The following is a 19,030-nucleotide window of genomic DNA, read 5'->3' on the forward strand; positions in this document are numbered from 1 at the left end:
GCTTCCCAGATGGCCTTTTTGACCCCGGACAAGCAAAAGAACCTTACTCTTTACTTCCATCAATTGTCTCTACGGTCCAGGCTGACTGCAAGGACAGTCCTTCAAGCCTTGGGGTTCATGGCATCTTGTATTCTGGTGCTTCCCAATGCCAAACTGCATATGAGGAAGCTACAATGGTATCTCAAAAATGTATGGACACAACACTGCCAAGATCTGGACACTGTCATTCAAATAATACCTTGCATTCAAAAGGAATTTTTGTGGTGGGCTCAGGAATGTCACCTAAACAAGGGACTCTTTGTGACCCGACCAGAGGAGAGTCAGATTTTAACGACAGATGCCTCGGACAAGGCTTGGGGAGCACACCTCAATGGAAAATGGGTGCAAGACACGTGGCCTGCCAGACTTCAACATTTACATATCAACTTGAAGGAGATGTTAGCAGTCCAGTTTGCATTAATGGCTTTCAAGGATTTACTTCACCCAGGGCAAGTGTTGATTCTAACAGACAACACAACTGTCATGTGGTACATCAACAAGCAAGGGGGAACCCATTCGTACCCTCTTTGCAGGCAAGCAATGATTTTGTGGGAGACTGCTCTCAGTTTACACCTCAATCTTCAGGCAAGATTTCTACCAGGAGCACAGAACTCCTTAGCAGATGTTTTGAGCAGACAGCTAGTGGATCCCCACGAGTGGAAATTGGATCCTCATGTATTTCGAAAATTGACAGTGATATGGGGAACTCCAAACATAGATCTGTTCGCTTCTCCACTAAATTTCCAGTTGCCAAAGTTTTGCACAAAAATGTTTCATCCCACAGCTTGGAAAGTGGATGCTCTATCATTCAGTTGGAGCAATCTTCACGTCTATGCCTTTCCACCTCTGCCTCTCCTCCCCAAGGTACTCTTGAAGGTCAGACAAGACAAGCCCTCCATGATACTAATAGCTCCAGATTGGCCTCGACAGCACTGGTACCCTCTGCTGAGGAGTTTAGTACGGGAGCCTCCATGGCCTTTGCCTTCGATTCCGCACCTTTTGTCACAGGAGGGCAATCATTTCCTCAATGTCAGGATTCAGTCCCTGCATCTAACAGCCTGGCATATTCTGTTCTAGAACCTGGAGGGTCGCAGCTTCCACAACAAGTTTTGAATGTTATTTTGGAGGCCAGAAGGTCTAGTACAAGGAAAGTTTATGCTGATAAATGGAGGAGATTTTTAATTTGGAGCAAAACAAAGGGCTTTGATGTTTCCAGGCCTGATTTAAGTGTTTCTCTTCAATATCTTACAGAATTATTAGACAAGGGTTTGTCTTTCTCCTCTATAAAAGTTCATGCTGCAGCCATTTCTGCTCACTATGACTGTGACCCTTCATTATTCTCTCATCCTTTGTTTAAGCAATTTCTTAGAGGGGCAAAGAACATAAGACCCCCACGTAGAGCTCCTAGTCCTGCCTGGGATCTCAATTTTGTGTTGGAAAAACTTACTTTACCTCCTTTTGAACCTGCAGCTACTGCTGAGTTAAAGTTTTTGTCTTGGAAGACTGCTTTTTTGTTGGCCATTACGTCTGCTAGAAGGGTTTCTGAATTACAGGCTCTTATGGCGGTTGAACCCTTCCTAATTTTTCATAAGGATAGGGTATCTCTGCGTACTAATCCTACTTTTATGCCTAAAGTGGTTTCAAATGTGGCCTTGAACCAATCAATTCATTTGCCTACTTTTTATGCAGATCCCCAAAATAAAGGGGAGAAAATTTTGCACACTTTGGATATTCACAGGCAGTTGCGTTATTATTTGAGCAGGACTAAAGGGTTCAGGCAATCACAGCAGTTGTTTATTTCTTTTGCTTTGGGTTCTCAGGGGAAACCTGTTTCAAAACAAACTATTTCTAAGTGGATTGGCTTTTGTATTGCTTTTTGTTATTCTCATCATGGTAAGGAAATTCCGGCTGGAATCAGACCTCACTCCACTAGGGCTACTGCCACTTCTACGGCTTTTTTAAGGGGAGTAGCTACTAAAGACATTTTGGAAGCAGCTACTTGGAGTTCAGTGCATACTTTTTCTAAACACTACCACCTTCCTCTTTATTCCAAATCTAGGGCTGGATTTGCCACTGCAATCTTACAGGGCATTTTGGCAGCTCCCAATGCTTTCTGATTTTGCCAGCCTCCCTTTATCTCTGCTTTGGGATTCTACCCATATGTAAGGACTGCAGCAATGTGAGATGAAGAACATAGTACAGTTTTGTACCTACCATAAATGTAGATGTTCGAAGATCCACATTGCTGCAGTCCAATTACCTCCCTCCTTCCCCTCTGTAGTTTGGAATGGTTGTATGGTTTGGGTGGTAGCTGTTATTTGTACATGCCTTTTGGGAAGTATTCTATTTTTGGCTGTGGCCTTTCTTTTTAGGGCCTTCTGACATCTGGGGCAAGAAAAGACTGAGGATATGACGTCGGTCATGCGCTTTAATACCCTGACGCTCTGATGTCAGATCTGAGCGCCCATGACCGACGTCAGCCTAATACTTTGGTATTCGGGCCGACCGAGGACAGCAAATTACCCATATGTAAGGACTGCAGCAATGTGGATCTTCGAAAATCTACATTTATGGTAGGTACAAAACTGTACTTTCTGTAGATATAACGATTCAGATTTCAGTGTAAATTATTATTTAAACCTGGGGATATTGGGCCCTGAATTTAAGAATCCATTTGTTCTCGCATCTTTCTGTGATGTTTCTCTTGTTACCCCCTCTAATACAAGTGGAATGGTTTGTACTTAAGTATGTGTTGCATTTGTAGCATGTATATGTTTATAGAATGAATTACTTTTTACTTGACTTCTTTCTGATAGGTAACTGCAAATTCTGTTCTTAAACCTAATTGATTTATTTATTTATTTTTATATTTGGTTACTGGGAAAGTCTGACTGGACACAAGTCCTTTTTCAGCAGAGTCCCAGGGAGAAAAGCTCCACATGTAACATGTACAATTTCACAGTTACAGAAGAGAAACATAATATGTTTTACATCAGATAAAATTAGAATAAAAACACTTTAAACTGTACAACTAAAAGTAGGGTGAAAAATGGTACAATATATGGGCACAGAGATGAAAACACCTTAAACTGTACAGTCAAAATAATATTCAGTATGATAAACAGTACACCAAATGTATGTACTTAGAAGAAGCATTAATTATTGAGAAGAGAGAGGTATGAGGAATGAAACTTGCAAGACAAATAAGCCTACCGCCTGAAAATAAGGGAGGAGTATTTGTCCTGGGTGAGCTTGAAGGAGATGAAGTTAGACTATCCTGGAGAGTCAGGGTTGCAAATCCAGTTACCTTGTAGGTGTGTTTAAAGATTTCTTAAACTGAGCTAAGGGTGTTGTGGCTGATGTATTAGTAGGCAAGGTGTTCCATTTTTTAGCTATAAAGTTTGAATAGAGGGAGGCTCCCACCAGGTTGTTGGCTTTAGTGACTTGAAGGAGAGGTATATTGTTGAGGCATAGGACCCTAGTACTGGGTTGAGGATGTATTAGGTTTTGTAATACAGGGTTTTTCTCAGGGTAATAAAAAATCGTATGGGTTAATATAAGCTGGTTGTATAGGAGAAGATTGGGAAGTTCAAGCCAGTTGAGTTGTTTAAGAGCTGAGTAGTGGTGTGTTTGATGTGGGCTATTGCTGGTGAACTCTTCAGTTTTGTTATAGCAGGCATCACGTTTAGTTATATCGGATTTTCTAAGATTGGTAAGGATAGGAGAAGCATATTGAAGTGTAGAGATGAGATATTTTTGTGCTATTTTAACCCTGGTGGTGTTTGTGAGGAATATTTTATTTTTATATAGTCCCCCTCAATTTTTATGTACTTATATGGTGAGTGGAATGTGTCAAATTTCATGTTACAGTCTATCTCAACACATAGAAGTTTGGTGCGAGTGATAGGAGAGAGAGTTGTTTTATTGTTAGAATTGATAAAACTACCAAACAAACTAAACCGTAATCTCTTAATCAAATAAACTTACTTCCCAACTTAACTCCCCCCTTACTACCATCCTAAAATCAACATTATGACTGTCAAGCCTCTATCCTTACTTACTCAAATAATACTTCTAATTACCGTTGTTGTGCCTTTCAGCTTTTCCCGGTTAGGGGTCGCCACAGCGGAATTCCGGTCTGCTAATGATTGGCAGTAGATTTTTACGTGCCGAGTTGCCAGCCCTGATGCACAACCTTCAACGAAGGTACGCCCATTCACGCATGTCTCCACACAGAAGACGCTCTAGCTGAGAATCGAACAGGACAACGTCTTACTATGAGGCGACAACGCTACCGCAGCACCACCACCCGTAACTTAGCTAAACTATATCACCCAACCTACTAATGCAAACCACTCCACCCCATTTCCCACCACTACCCCATCCTCTACAAAGTACACATTTACTGTTACCCTTATATCTCCTAGTCTCTACCCCCTCAGCACTAGCATGCTCTTCCCTTATAGACTCCTACCTAACTCTAAAAACACTGTTCCCAACTACACCAGTCTAATGTCCACAAAACTCTCTACCTGTATACTACAAGCCAAACAAACCAAATATCTCATCCATCATCTTATCTCTGTCCTTCTCTCCGGGGGCATCCACCCAGGCCCCTCTACCACACTGAATCCAGCCCCCCCCCCCCAGCAACATGCAAACCCCTCCACTTCTCAGCTCTAAATACTCAGAGCCTATGTAACAAAATTCCAAAGCTTCATGCCTGGCTTCTACATAGCCAGGCTGATATTCTCTTCATCTCAGAAACATGGCTTAAGCCCCACATAAAAGATTCTGAAATAACTCCTCCCAACTACCGCATGTTAAGGAATGACAGAACACAAAAAAGTGTGTGTGGGGGGGTGTAGTACTCCTTTACTCAGCGCCCCTCTTAGTCACACCCTATACCAAACCCTTTCCCAAATTTGGCAAGGCAGAAATGATACCAGCCCTACTCCGTGTAAACAAACATAAACTCATATTTGTTCTCTCCCTTTATATTCCCCCTGGAGACAATATCTCATCCCTCGAAGATATTCTCTCCTGGGTCACCACCATCTTTATTCACAAAACCATAATCCTGGGGGATGTGAACTGGGCCACAATTCAATCTCCCACTAACTCAGTATTAACTTGTATAACTTTACGCAACTAATCAATTCCACTACCAGGCCTTCCAAGAACTCCATTACTGGAAGTACAGTAGACTGGATTCTAGTATCCCATCCTCACTATATCTTTGACAGTGGCATTCTCCCAGACCCACTAACTGACCACTTCCCCACTTTTGCCCACCATCTCCCCTCTTTCATACAACTAACTCACACCTATATTTCCACTCGCTGCCTAAAAAACTTCAATTTTAAAACCTTCTCAAATGCACTAAAAAGCACAAACTGGAACCCATTAAAGACTCGTCTCCTAGATAATGCTCTCTCCTACTTTAACTCTACTTTCACAAACCTGCTCAACTCCTTGCCCCTTTAAAAACTAAATGTACAAAAAGTAACCCTGTACCCTGGTTAACCAAAAACACCCTAGCTACTTTATGACTCTGTGACAAAGTCTGGCATGTTACCATAAAAATAAAACCACTATCACCCTTAACGAATATAAAACCCTACAAAATAAATTAAAAAAACTTATTACCTCAGACTGCAAAGCCTATTTTTCCACTCTCCAAACCAACCACAACACCAATCCCAAACTACTTTGGAAAGGAATCTGATCTCTCCTCAACCCAGGAGAAAAAGAAAACCCTTGCCCTAACCCATATGCCTCTGACATGGACTTAGCCACTCAATTTAACTCTTTCTTCGTAGAGTCCATAAGAAACCTAACATCGTCCTTCACCAACACCTCTGCAACCCCCTCCTCAGCCTGCATCCATTCCTTCCTCCCCTAGCATCCCTTGCCCCCAACCTCCACCCTTCTCTATCAGTCACATCTCTATATCCACTATAAAAAAAACTTTTTCTAAAATTAAAACCAGATTGCAATGCCCCTGATGAAATTCCATCCTCCTTCCTAAAAGTAGCTGCAGAAGCCATTGCTCTCCCTATCAGCATACTAATTAATTGGTGTAACTCAGAAAGCCAGGTCCCCCAGCTCTGGAAGAAAGCCTTTATTATTCCTCTACATAAAGGAGACAATAATAATGACATTCCAAACTTCCACCTTATTGCCATCTTATCCCCTATTTCTAAGCTTCTTAAAACATGTATCCACTAACAACTCTTACTCTATCTCATCAATAACCAGCTTCTTACCCCCACACAGCATGAATTTAGAACAGATCATAGCACCTCCACTCCTTCCTAGAAAAAATGAACAAACCCCGTGATGCCGGCCATTTCATATCCTCCCTTCTCCTTGACCTCTCCAAGGCGTTTGACACTATATTTCCCACAACCTGCTTTTTAATAAACTCTCCAAACTAAACCTATCCCGTTCCTGTACCACGTGGTTCTCTAGCTACCTCACAACCAGACAACAAGCAGCCAAATGGAATAAAGCCACTTCACCCTTCTTTAATACTCCCACAGGTGTCCCCAAGGTTCCATTTTAGGTCCCCTACTATTCAATATATTCATTAACGACTTCTACCAAGCCATTCCAAACTCCAGTCTCATCTAGTATACCGACAATTCTACCATTATCTGCTCCTCCCCTTCTAACCCCACTCTAAATAAGCTTACCCAAAGCGCCTTCTCCTGTACTGAGCAGTGGATGCTAGACAACCATCTGGCTCTTAATGCAACCAAAACTAAACTTATGTTATTCACTGCCTCCAAAACCTCCTCCCTAGATAAACACTCATTCATAATCACCAGCAAGAACAATACTTCCCTAGAAATAGTCTCTGACACTAAACTACTAGTAGTACTCATAGATGATATACTAAAATGTGACAAACATTTGCAAGTAAATATCAAAAAAAAAAAACCCCCACAAAAAACTTGGTATGCTATACTACCATATCGTTATTCTTCCACCAGGCTCATACTAGCCAATACTTCTCATTCCATCCCCTCCTATATGATGCATCTGTCCTCATCAGCTTGCAATCCTCCCTCAAAACAAAACTCTCCTCTTGCTACAACAAGATATCAAAAATTGCAGCAGGTCATAGAGCCATTTCTCACCATTGTAATTCTCTTCACCAGCTAAACTGGCTTGAGCTACCTAACCTCCTCACTTATACCCAACTCATCCAAGCACGCAAACTCATTTACAGCCCCTCTCTTTGTCCCCCCCCTAGCCACTACCTTTGAAATGCATGAACCAGAATGACTTCTAAGATCTAATTCCAAAAACTAATTCAATTGCACAAACCCACACGTCTAGCTGGGAATTGCCTAATGTTCTCCTCTATTGCACAACTCTGGAATTCTCTGCCATCTCCTGTCTGCATCGCCAGCAGTCTCTCCTCATTTAAAACCTTGCTGCACTCACACCTGACTTGCCAATGAAAGTGTTCCTGTTCCCATCCTACCTAATCCTTCTAATACCACTTCCTACTCTCCTAGAACTAAATACGCCATCACTGCCTCCTATAGTTCCACAGCTCTATTGAACTATTTGACCAACTACTTAACAGTTACCCTATGCTGCTACTTTTGTAAAAAAAAAAAAAAAAAAAAGTGTTTTTTATTGCTGTTTAATGAACTATACTGATGTATTATATCATTGTTAATCTTTTATTTACTTTGTATTCCAATGAGATAATCTGTAATGTATATGTGCAATGTGTGTACTTTGTATTTTTCTGGAGCTTTTCTCCCCATGACTCCATTGAAAATGGGCTCCTTGTGACCCAGTGGAATATCCTGGTAAACAAACTGCAAATAAATAATAAAAAGATAGTAAATGTGGGCATGGGAGTGGAGTGATTAGTAGGCTGGAATATGAGAAGTTAGGTTTTCTTTGGGTTTAGTATGAGTTGACAGTTGGTAAGCCATTCTTCTTTTGAAAGGAAAGAGGCCTGTGTTTGTAATTGGAGATCTTGGAGGGAAGGAGAGGAACAGATTAGTGTTGAGTCATCAGCATATTGGATGACTGGGGTATGTAGCGTGGAGGTATGGAGGTTGTTGGTGAAGACAGAGGAAAGTAAATGACCAAGGATGGATCCTTGGGGAATACCCAGAGTAACTGGTAATAGAGGAATAGAGTTTGTACCTCCACTGTAATCTACCTGTTAAATAACTTTGAAACCAGGTAATGGTGGGTTTTCTAAGATTCAGTTCTGAGAGGGATTTAATGAATTTATTGTAGTTAATCATATCAAATGTCCTAGAGAGGTCAAGAAAGATAGCAGAGACATACTTGTCATTATTTCTGTGTTTTTTTACTATATGAGTGAATGACATAAGAGCTGTTGTGGTGCTGTGATAAGGCCTGAAGCCATGTTGAGTGTTTGTGAGAAGGTAGTTGGTTGCTGAGGTAATCCATGATTTGTGTGTGTATACACCTCTCCAGTATTTTGGACAAAGTTGAGAGTATTGCTATGGGTCAGTAGTTGGTTAATTCTTTTTTTGAGTTACCACCTTTGTGGAGTGGCATAATGTGATACATTTTCTGGATTTCAGGGACTAGATTTTTGGATATTGAAGATTGATAAGAATGGACATAGGGTATGCAATGGTATCACCATCTATTTTCAAAAATTCAGCTGAAAGTTTATCAGCGGCTAAGGTGGTAGATTTTACTTTCCTTAGAAGTTTCTTAATTATACCAGTAGAGACAAGATGGAAGGTAAACCCATTATTTTTAATATGGTAATTGAGTGTTTGGCTGGAGGAGGGACAGCTTTGAGAGTTAGCTAGTGCAAGAATGGATTCAGTAAAGAATTTGTTGAAGTAGGTAGCAACATTGAGTGAGGTATCCGTTATGGTTGAAGGGGGAGTACCTGATTTTCCAGGAAGCAGAATGTTGTTAATGGCAATCTAGAATTTTTGAGGGTATTTTGATATTTAGTTTGTATGTTGTGGTAGTAGCTAATTTTGACACATTACTTTGACTTGTTAGGAGTTTGGGATATGCCTGTTTGTATGGGATCCAGTTTTGTGCCAGTGGGCCCAGGCTTTATCTCTGGATTTCAGCAGAGATCTGGTCTCTTTGGTCATGCAGGGAGTGTAGTTGGATTTGACTCTGATATTTCTGAGAGGGGCGTGGGAGTTTAAGATGTCTAAGAATATAGTGTTGAAGTACTGAACAACTTCATCAAGGTTAAGGTTTTTAAGAGGAGTCCAGTTGCATCCTTTTAATGTATTCATGAGCGAGTTGGATTGAAGTTTTTCTTGTTTCTTATCTTGTAATTTCTGGGCTTTTCCTGATATGAGCGTTGTCTTGTAACAAATGTAGGTAAGCGGTCACTCAGGCTGTCAGGAAGGCATCCTGATTGACAGATAAGAGTTGGTCTGTTTGTCATACTCCAGTCAAGTATTTACTGTCACGTGGTAGATTTATCAATTTTAGTGGGAGACTGGATGAGCTGAGAAAAACCATGGAGGTTGGTGAAGTTGATGCGAGAATTAGAGTTACAAGTTAAACAGTCAATGCTGAAGTCCCCCAAGAAGACAAGTAGAAAGTAATTCATTATATAAACATATACATGCTACAAATGCAACACATTTAAGTTTTTAATACTAGAAACCATTCCCACTTACATTAGAGCAGGTACCAAGAGAAACATCACAGAAAGATGCAAGAACAAATGGATTTTTAAATTTAGGGTCCAATACCCCCAGGTTTCAATGATACATATTCACTGAAGCCTAAATTGTTATATCTACAGAACAATTTTTGAACAGTTTTAAATGATAATTTCAACTATATGTTAATTTAATATGTACTTAACTTGTGGTATTTTGCTAGAGTTGTATCATAAAATTTGTGTGCTATTACTTTTAGAAGTTGTTTGCATCATTAATTGTTTAATAGAAGGGAGTTAAATACAACTGCATTTGTGCTCTTCTACTGTTATTGGAAGCCACATGAAGCAGTGAGGAAGTATGAAAGTTTAACCGTCAAGAAGCAGCAAGCAACTATAAAAGTTTTTAACTAGCTAATCAAACAGACATATTTTAGACATGTGGTTCTGGGATACTCAATTTTTTTGCTTGAGATTTTTAGAAAAAAACGAACTTTATGATGGTATGAATATTATATGGACAGCAATTAATCTCTCTTTACCTGCAGTAGAAAAAGTTCAAATATTGATACAGTTTTTCCCATTGTCTAACCTTTAAGATGAAATAGTTTAATATTCTGCATGTAGCATGGTTTTGGAATTATTGATGAAAATATGAACAAGCAATACTTGACGCCTAGAGGTGTCAGTAGGATGCAACTGCAAAGGCACCTGGAGGCGTCACTCAGTTGTAATAAGTTAAATCTTGTTTTGGGGGAAGTATTGATAATAATTCAGATTTTTAAAATGATGTCTTCCTCTGTTTTACAATTTTCTTGCTCTGTTTTTAGGAGGGCGACAAGTATGGACCTGCCAATGCCAATGAGATTTAGACACTTAAGGAAGACCTCAAAGGAAGCAGTTGGAGTCTATAGGTACTTTTCTGTTTATTGGGAGTTATTGCTTTTTCTTGTGACATCTGCTGTGTATTACGTGAGATTCTGTAGTCTGAATCAGTGCACTTATTTTACAGAAGTGGGAATAATGGGAGTTTCTAATGCTTCTACATCAGAAGTTTTAATTACTTTGATTTAACGTGATTGTCTGCTTTGACATTTTTTTACTTGCTGTGTATGATCCCTAGCCCAAAAAAAAAAAATGAAAGAAGGGCTTTGCACATAGTCCTAAAAAAGAGAGAGAGGGGGAAAAAAAAGAAACTCTGTGGCGTGTGGGAGAAAATCAGTGGGGTCAAAGGAGCAGAAAGGAACTGGCAACCCTCAGTGTACACTGTCAGAGTTTGTCATTGTAAGGCTAGTACAGCTCTCAGGTAATTAAGAAATTCATGTGTCACATGCCTGTTATGGGTAGAGGAAATTTTGATAGTCTACCACTGACTAATGGGACTCAAATTATTACAGGGTAGTATGGGTAACAGATATGCTACTACTTTACAGTATCCTGGTTGTAATTTATCTGTAATAGCTTGCAGTGTTTTGATGCACTGGGATTGTGGTGAGTTTTGTTTGCATTCTTGCATTTGTTTAAATCTCCAGTATATGAAATTTGAATAGCCAGTGTATATATGCCAGTAATTCGACTCTAATCAGTCTAATGATATTGCGAGATGTAGTTGTTGTGCTGATGCAATGCCCATTCCAAAGGGCAAATTGTATGGATTGTAGGGGGTTTTTGTGCAAGAATGCCAGTCAACAGTATGAAAATAACCTTTGAAATGGAATTTCCCAAGGCCAGAGAAGAGTACAGCTTGTTGAGCACATGCAGCTAGAAGCAAACTCTGTATCCTAAGGTACTAATAGGCAGATCAGAATGTGCCTTTGAGGTGAGATTTGTTGCACTTTGAGAAGTCACTTCAAAAACAGTATGCAAATTTATTCAAGTCTTTGGATGTAAGCACCAGTGCCTATGGAAAGATCTACTTACTGTTGTGACTGTTGGTGATTGCTCAGTGTCGTTCTTATATCCTGTTGTAGACTACTGAATATAGCCTGATGGGGGTTCCACCCATAGCCTGAAATAGTTTAAGCTGACTGAGGCACTGGTCCCACAAATATCAGGAGTACTGTACCACAGTACGCCATGGTGCTACTTCAGCACATGTGGCATCTCAGAAATGTCATCATCCAGCTTTAACAGGCTCATCCTGATCGTGAAGTAGTACAAGGGCTGGTGGCCAGGTGAATCCATCTTTTTAGCATCACGAGTAGCAATATTCATTTGGTGTAATTACAGCATGTAGATGTAAAGTAACTCATTAAAACCTAGTGATATCTCAAGATGTTTCTCTAGTTAGTCTACTGAGGCCTCTAGGTATGATTAATACTCCCTGTTCATATTTAAATTAATTTTAAACCCATGCTACATACAAGCTGTTTGAAATATGTAGTCACAAATGTTGCATGATGGACAGCAAAATTGCACTGATACTTGTCATACTTCTAGTGCAGCTAAAGATGTGTTAAATCGTTGTCTACATAACATTTATTTTGCTATAATTATTATAATTATCTAAATATTTCAACAACCAAGTGACACAAACATAGCTGCCAAGCGTAATATTAAACATTAGTGTGATGAACACAAAACTAGCCTGAGTGGTTACTGAGGTTATGTAAGTTGTTAGCAAAATATAACAAATGTAATTACCTTTTTTATTGTGATTTAAAATGACAGTTTAAGACCTAGAATCCGGTGAATACATCACTTTGAAGATGTTTGTCTAAACAGTTTGCACTTCAGTAATCCTTATGATTCCAGAGAGATGAACATTTTTTTTTAAATGTGAAGTCGTTAGTGATATCACCAAAGTCTGGTAGTATAGCTAGATATTGTTTAAATGCTAATCTTGGTAATTTTAGTCTATGTGAGCTTGGAAGGCACATCATTGCTTGGAAAAATGAAATCTGCTTATTTTGATAACGCAGTTATTTTTCAGTGTAGTACTTTAGCAAGTTACCAGTTCAGGGCAGATGTGCAGCTGTGGTGGGGCGAAGAAGACGGCCACCCCAGATGCAGTACTGGCAGTCATTTCTGTACCAGTATTTCTGAATGCTGGTACGTAAATGAAATCCGATGCCACTTGTACAGTCAGGAATGAAGGTCTTATTTCAGTACTTCCTGTATGGTGTTACGTTGGCACAAGCTACTTTTTTTTTTTTCTGTACACTTTGAGATGAGGCTCTGGCAATAGAACCTAATACTGCTGCTTAGAAGAGAAGTGAGGAGAGACAGATGGGAGACTGGATCTTTTTTTTCTTTTAACTCTATACTTGAAACAAGGGGCAGGAAGTAGGACATGGTATTCCTCCTTAGAAGAGATGTTTTTCAGTGACACGTGAACAAATGGATCTTTATAAGCACTGGATACCAGATGTGCCAGCCATGGCTCTGCTTTAGGGGCTGCCTTGTCTTTATAGTGTGAATTTACATTATGTCCACATGAAACTGCACAAGTAGAATGTGTTTTCTCTGCTGTTAATGTCATCAAAACAGATGTAAAGGATAAACTGTCCTGTGCCGTGCCTGAAGCATTAGTAACTGTCAAAAGTGGTAGTGGTGCAGTTACGCAGACTACAATCAACAGTGCCAGTATGCAGACATGCAATCACAACTTGGAAGCATTGAATAAATGAGATTAAGTCATGTTTTAGATATGTTTTATTATGTTTTAATGTATTATTGCTTTTTAAACGTACAGAAATTATTTACTTAAAACTTGATTCGCTTTCTTTAAATGGTTGTGTTATCAAAGATGTCAAAAATATTTTAACTTTTCTGACAGTTGACATTAAAAAAAAAGAAGAAGAAGAGTTGACAATGCTTTTGTGATCGCTCAAAACATTATATATCAGTTTCCCCAGTGGGAGTATGTTATGAGATTAGTCTCATATTCATTATACTTTTATGTTACTTGAGAACATTTTCAATGTAGTGTGGCAGAATGGTATATTTTTTGTGACCATGGATGCTGCTTTTTTTTTTTTTTTTTTTTTTTTTTTTTTTAAGACTTATTATTGAAGAAAACATTATAAATTTTTTTCTAATGTGCCTATTTTTGCATATAGGAGACAGAAAAGCGTGTGTGCGTGTGTGTGTGTGTGTGTGTGTGTGTGTGTATATATATATATATATATATATATATATATATATATATATATATATATATATATATATAGGTCCACTTTGTAAACTCAAAATACTGAAATCTCGAATTTCATTATTTCGAGTTGAAAATATTGAACCCTCAGAAACACGAAACACCACAATTACGAACACTCACAATACCAAATATAAGAAAACACAAATAAATGCATAAACCTCCCCCCAAAACAACACACAAACACTACAAAATTAAAACCAATAACACCACCACCATACGTTTCTGCAGGGGGGCAAGCCCCCCTATGCCCCCCACACACACCCCTGCTACTTAGTTATACCAACTCCGAGGTCGCATTAACCCAAAAAAAGAACACACACCTTCCCTGAATTGCCCTACACTCCCACTGCAGGCAATCATATTTAAACTCTCTAGTAACACACACTACAGAAGTTCAAAAATAATCACATTCAACACAAACACTCTCACCCACCTACCCCAACCTACGTTTACTTCTCCCCACAACAACTAAACATTAATAGATTTACATTAAAACTCTTAAAAATAGAACACCTACCTGAATCTCAGTACCAAAACAAACATCACCCGCCATACCACACAACCCTTAAAGTGACAGCACACACTTAACATACAATAGTAAAAGCAACACAAGTTCGGTAAACAAAGATTCAACATAGTGTAGTTTTTCAAAACTGCACTTTCGAAATTCAAGGTTTATGGATCTACTTTGATCGAAAAGTAGATGCCCACTTCAGCGAAAGTGCACTTTCGCTGAAGCCTAGTTGCCAGATCGGCTGACTAAAAAAAAAACACACAGAAAACATGTTTTGTAGGGGGCAAGCCCCCCTGCACCCCCACACCCCTATATAAATATACCAACTCCGAGATCACACTACAGCGAGGAAAAGGGAATATTCCCATTCTGCACTGTATTGTGATCTCCATACTCTGTTTTCAGAGTTTTGGTACTTCTAACAACTGGGTTCGACCAAGTGGGTTTCGAAGTACTGAAATGTCATACAGACGAAGTAGACCCATATGTGTATGCATGTGTGTGTGTGTGTATATATATATATATATATATATATATATATATATATATATATATATATATATATATATACATACGTATGTGTCTATATATGTATATTTATATTTGTATATGTGCGTGTGTGTGTATATAAATAAATATATATATTTATATATATATATATATATATAGATATATATAGATATATATATATATATATATATATATATATATATATATATATATGTATATGTATATACACACACACACACAAATTTGAAATGCCAGAAAATGTAATTATGACTAGCCGCTTAGCCCTGTGGTAAATGTATTTGTTGTTTTGTTGTAGGTGCATTAAAATAGTGTTGAAAGTATAACTAGCAAGGAATTTAATACAATAGGTAGTTACTAGTTGAGATAGAGCAGGAGTTATATATGCCCTCAGGTGTTCTTTTGATTTGGTATGCAGTGGAGAGAGAAAAAAGCAATTAAAAAAACTTCAGCAACACCTGAGAGACATAAGTAATGATGTTGATTATAGTCCTATTGCAAGTCGGTTTATAAATCAACATGACAGTAAAGATTTACAGGTCAGTGTTCTTTTTCAAGTTGGTTTGGATGGTTGTGATTTGATTGCTATTAAAAATGTCTTACAGAGGAAAGAAGCACAGTTGGTTATAAAATTTGGTACTTTGAGACCCAGTGATTTAAACACAGATCTTAATTGTAAAATAGTTATTAATTTATCTTTGAATTTTATTGATTTATTTTTTTAATTGGTTTTACTGCAGTGGTGGTGGTGCTGCAGTAGCGTTGTCGCCTCACAGTTAGACATTGCCAGTTCGATTCTCAGTTAGAGCGTCTTCTGTGTGGCGACATGCGTGAATGGGCGTTCCTTCGTTGAAGGTTGTGCGTTAGGCCCGGCAAGCCAGCACGTAAAAAGCTACTGCCAATCATTAGCGGACCGGAGTTCCGCTGTGGCGACCCCTAACCGGGAAAAGCCGAAAGACACAAACAAATTTTTTTGATTGGTTTTAATTTTGTGTATAAAATGTTTTAGTTGTTGATGTGATGGTTTAAGCACTGGAAGGTCTATGGTCAAGGCGTTAGGTTAGTGGAATAAATGTTTGAATCTTTACGTTAGTGTAACGTCTTCTTTAGCTGCTGAAGGGATCTAAGTATGTGGTGATTATATTATGTTAGTAATACATTTGTATTAAGAATTTATATAATATTAGGAATATATATTTGAAGTTTTTCCATATTCTTGAGTTTTATATTTTTATATAGGATATGCATGTGATGTGGCAGCATGTTTGGTTTATAAGGAAATGATGTTTAATGTTCATTTCAGTGTGACAAAGGTGATTAACCAATTAAAGTGTTTGTTTTCTGATCCTTTTTTGTGTGTGCTTTTTTGTATATAGAATTAAAAGGTGTGTCCTATTTTTGTAGAGGTGGCTGTAAGTTAATGTTTTAGTTTAAACTGTAGACATTGTTTAAGCGAACAGCTTTAAAAGAGAAAATGAAAAAAATGGTATTTCTTTCTTGCATTTGCAAAGTAACTAGCTGTTTTTTTCCCCACTATTACCTTGCATTTGGCAGAAGACAAGCATCCTGCAGATTTGAGCAGTTGAGTCTGATAAGTGACACTTTATAATAGAGGCAGTTTTGGTGGTTCCTTGGGGCCAGCAGCCAGCTAAGAAAGTAATTATGTTGTAAAAGTTTTATGTTCGGCTCTGCTAACACATTTTAGTAAGTTTATGGCTGAATTCAACAAGCAGTTCATCACTAAAGAACAAAATCTGTTTAAAATAAATAAATAAAAGATGCTAAATGACTAGACATTTTATATATATATATATATATATATATATATATATATATATATATATATATATATATATATATATATATATATATAGAGAGAGAGAGAGAGAGAGACAGACTTTATATATTCATGGTGCATGTGCAGCACCGGCTGGTGAAGATCTTCAACCCAGGTGATTTAATTATTCTTGTAAGTAAATTTGCTTAAAAGAGTAAGTGCCCACACTTACCCTATCAAATGCACGGCAGATGTCTGTTCATTGCCAATATATGTTAAGTAAGGTATGAGGATAATTACTGTTGTGGATTGCCGGTATTTTTTATGTACTTGCAGACAACCAGATAGTTTATGGGGAATACCCGTGCTACAGATGAAAACAATTTGCCCTCTTCATTTGTTCAGATTAAAGCCTGACATTAAGGACTAGTGTGCATTTGTGTAAAATAAATTAGAATGTTTGCTGTCTGTCCAGTTGTTGTGCGAAACAAATTTGAAATGGCCTCTGATTTGCAGAATGTCTTTGCCTAATAATTTTCAATGGCAAGTTACCTGTTGTCATTTTCCCATCTTACAGTCCAGCTTTATAGGACTGGTTTGTATTTGTATGAAGTAAGGTGGAATATTTACTTTCTGGTTGTTGTTTGTATGAAACCAGGTTAAAACTGTTCTTGACTTGGAAGAATGCCTCTGACTTACCTCATAAAATGTGGTTTCCTGGCATACCGTTAGGGATGACAGTCATTAAATGGTGGTTGCCGGCTGTGGCTTGTTTGCTGATCTTACAGTCAGACTTTGAGTAATGTCCATTGGTATGAGGCAAGTTTGAATAATTACTGTCTGGATGCCGTTGGTATGAAGCCAAGTCAAAACTTGTTCTTAATTTTGCAGATTGTCCCTAATTTTGCCTCATTTTTCATTTGTATCTATTACATTTCGTGATTTTCTGTAAAATCGTAGAGGATAGTAGTCACTAAATTATAGTGATGGGGGGGGGGTGGAGCTGGCAGTGGTTGAAAGAAACTTACACTTTTGTCATTTGATCAGGCTGGATTCTTGCTTTATAAGCTTAATATTCATTTGTACAATATAAGTTTTGGGTACTGTTTACATGAAAGTTGAAACTCCCTGTTTTTGCAGACCATCACAGACTTTGCCTCATCTTGATTTCTTCCTCATAAAATCTGTGTTTTTCTGGTAAATCACATTAAACTGCTGTCACTAAGTAATGACGAGCATTTCAGTTTTATACTTCATATCCTTCAAAAATGCATGTTAAATGTAAATATTGTTGGAGCAACTTTGACTATATAAGAGCAATATTTAAAATCTGTTTCTGATTTTGGGCCTCTGCCTCTCATTGTTTTGACTTTATTCCTAATTCTTGTCCTAAGAGGTTGAGAGGTCAGATTAGGTATACACAGTAAAGTGGCTGTAGCTGTTGTGAAGGTTCTGAAGACTGTTTGTGGTTTGAAATAACTTACCTTGTCTTTGCGTGATTATCTAGTTTCACGGGACTAATGTGCATTTGTTGGAAGTAAGTTGTAATACCTGTGGTTTGACTACTGTTTCTGTGAAACAAAGTTGAAAACAAGTGGCACACAACAGTCCCTAAGTTTGCCGAATGCCCCCAATTTTGATTAAAGTGTTTTTGTTTTGTTTCTCATAAAATATGTGGTTTTCATTGAGAATTGCAGTAACTAAATAGACAACATTTAAGTTTCAAACTTCATATTTTTGAGATAATGTATGCTAATGCAAAAACTTATTCTGTCATTTTTCTAACCGCAACGTTTTATATATGTCTTTAAAACGTGCTTTTGTCCCTCATTATTTCTTGGTATTGTCCTGATTACAGCTGTAAGGGTTTTGTCAAACCATAATCTGATGGATATATGCACTTCAAAGTGCCTATAACTGATGGGTAGGTGTGGGGGCTTTCTGTTGATGAAAGTAGCTTGTTGTTTGATCAGTTTTAAAAAGCCTGGCTTTGCACAACTAGTGTACATTTATGTGAAATAAGTTGGAATACTTGGGATACTGTGTGTTTGCGTGAAAAAAAATCTGAAATATATTAGTGTGTCTGTAATTACTTTTACCACTGAGGTGTACACAGTCAACAGTGGAGCTGTGACTGTCAAGTACTGGGGCTGTTTGGGAATGAGAATGGTTACACTGCTGTCATGATCTTGTTAAACAGTCATCAGTCTGGCTTTGGCAGAACTAGTGTGCATTTGTGCCAAGCGTGTTGGAATACTTTATTGTGGGCATTTATTTTGCCACAGTCTGACATTTGAGGTGTATGCATTCAAGTGGCTGTACTGATTAAGACAGTGGATAGAAGGGTCTTAAATCCAAAAGAAC

At 38.2% G+C, this 19,030-nt stretch overlaps 1 protein-coding gene across 5 annotated transcripts in view; it reads left to right on the top strand.

Annotated features, from left to right (window-relative positions):
• Window positions 1–19,030, top strand: part of KMT2A (lysine methyltransferase 2A) — a 3,231,120-nt gene that overhangs the window by 2,897,832 nt on the left and 314,258 nt on the right. For all 5 annotated transcript variants that reach the window (XM_044080894.1, XM_044080898.1, XM_044080897.1 and 2 more), the window contains one exon: window positions 10,522–10,605. In XM_044080894.1, coding sequence (XP_043936829.1) covers window positions 10,522–10,605 — 84 coding nt within the window. The remainder of the gene's footprint in view (window positions 1–10,521; window positions 10,606–19,030) is intronic.

The sequence above is a fragment of the Protopterus annectens genome, chromosome 8.part0 (assembly GCF_019279795.1).
Source record: "Protopterus annectens isolate FY-2018-M chromosome 8.part0, PAN1.0, whole genome shotgun sequence".
Classification (NCBI taxonomy): domain Eukaryota; kingdom Metazoa; phylum Chordata; order Ceratodontiformes; family Protopteridae; genus Protopterus; species Protopterus annectens.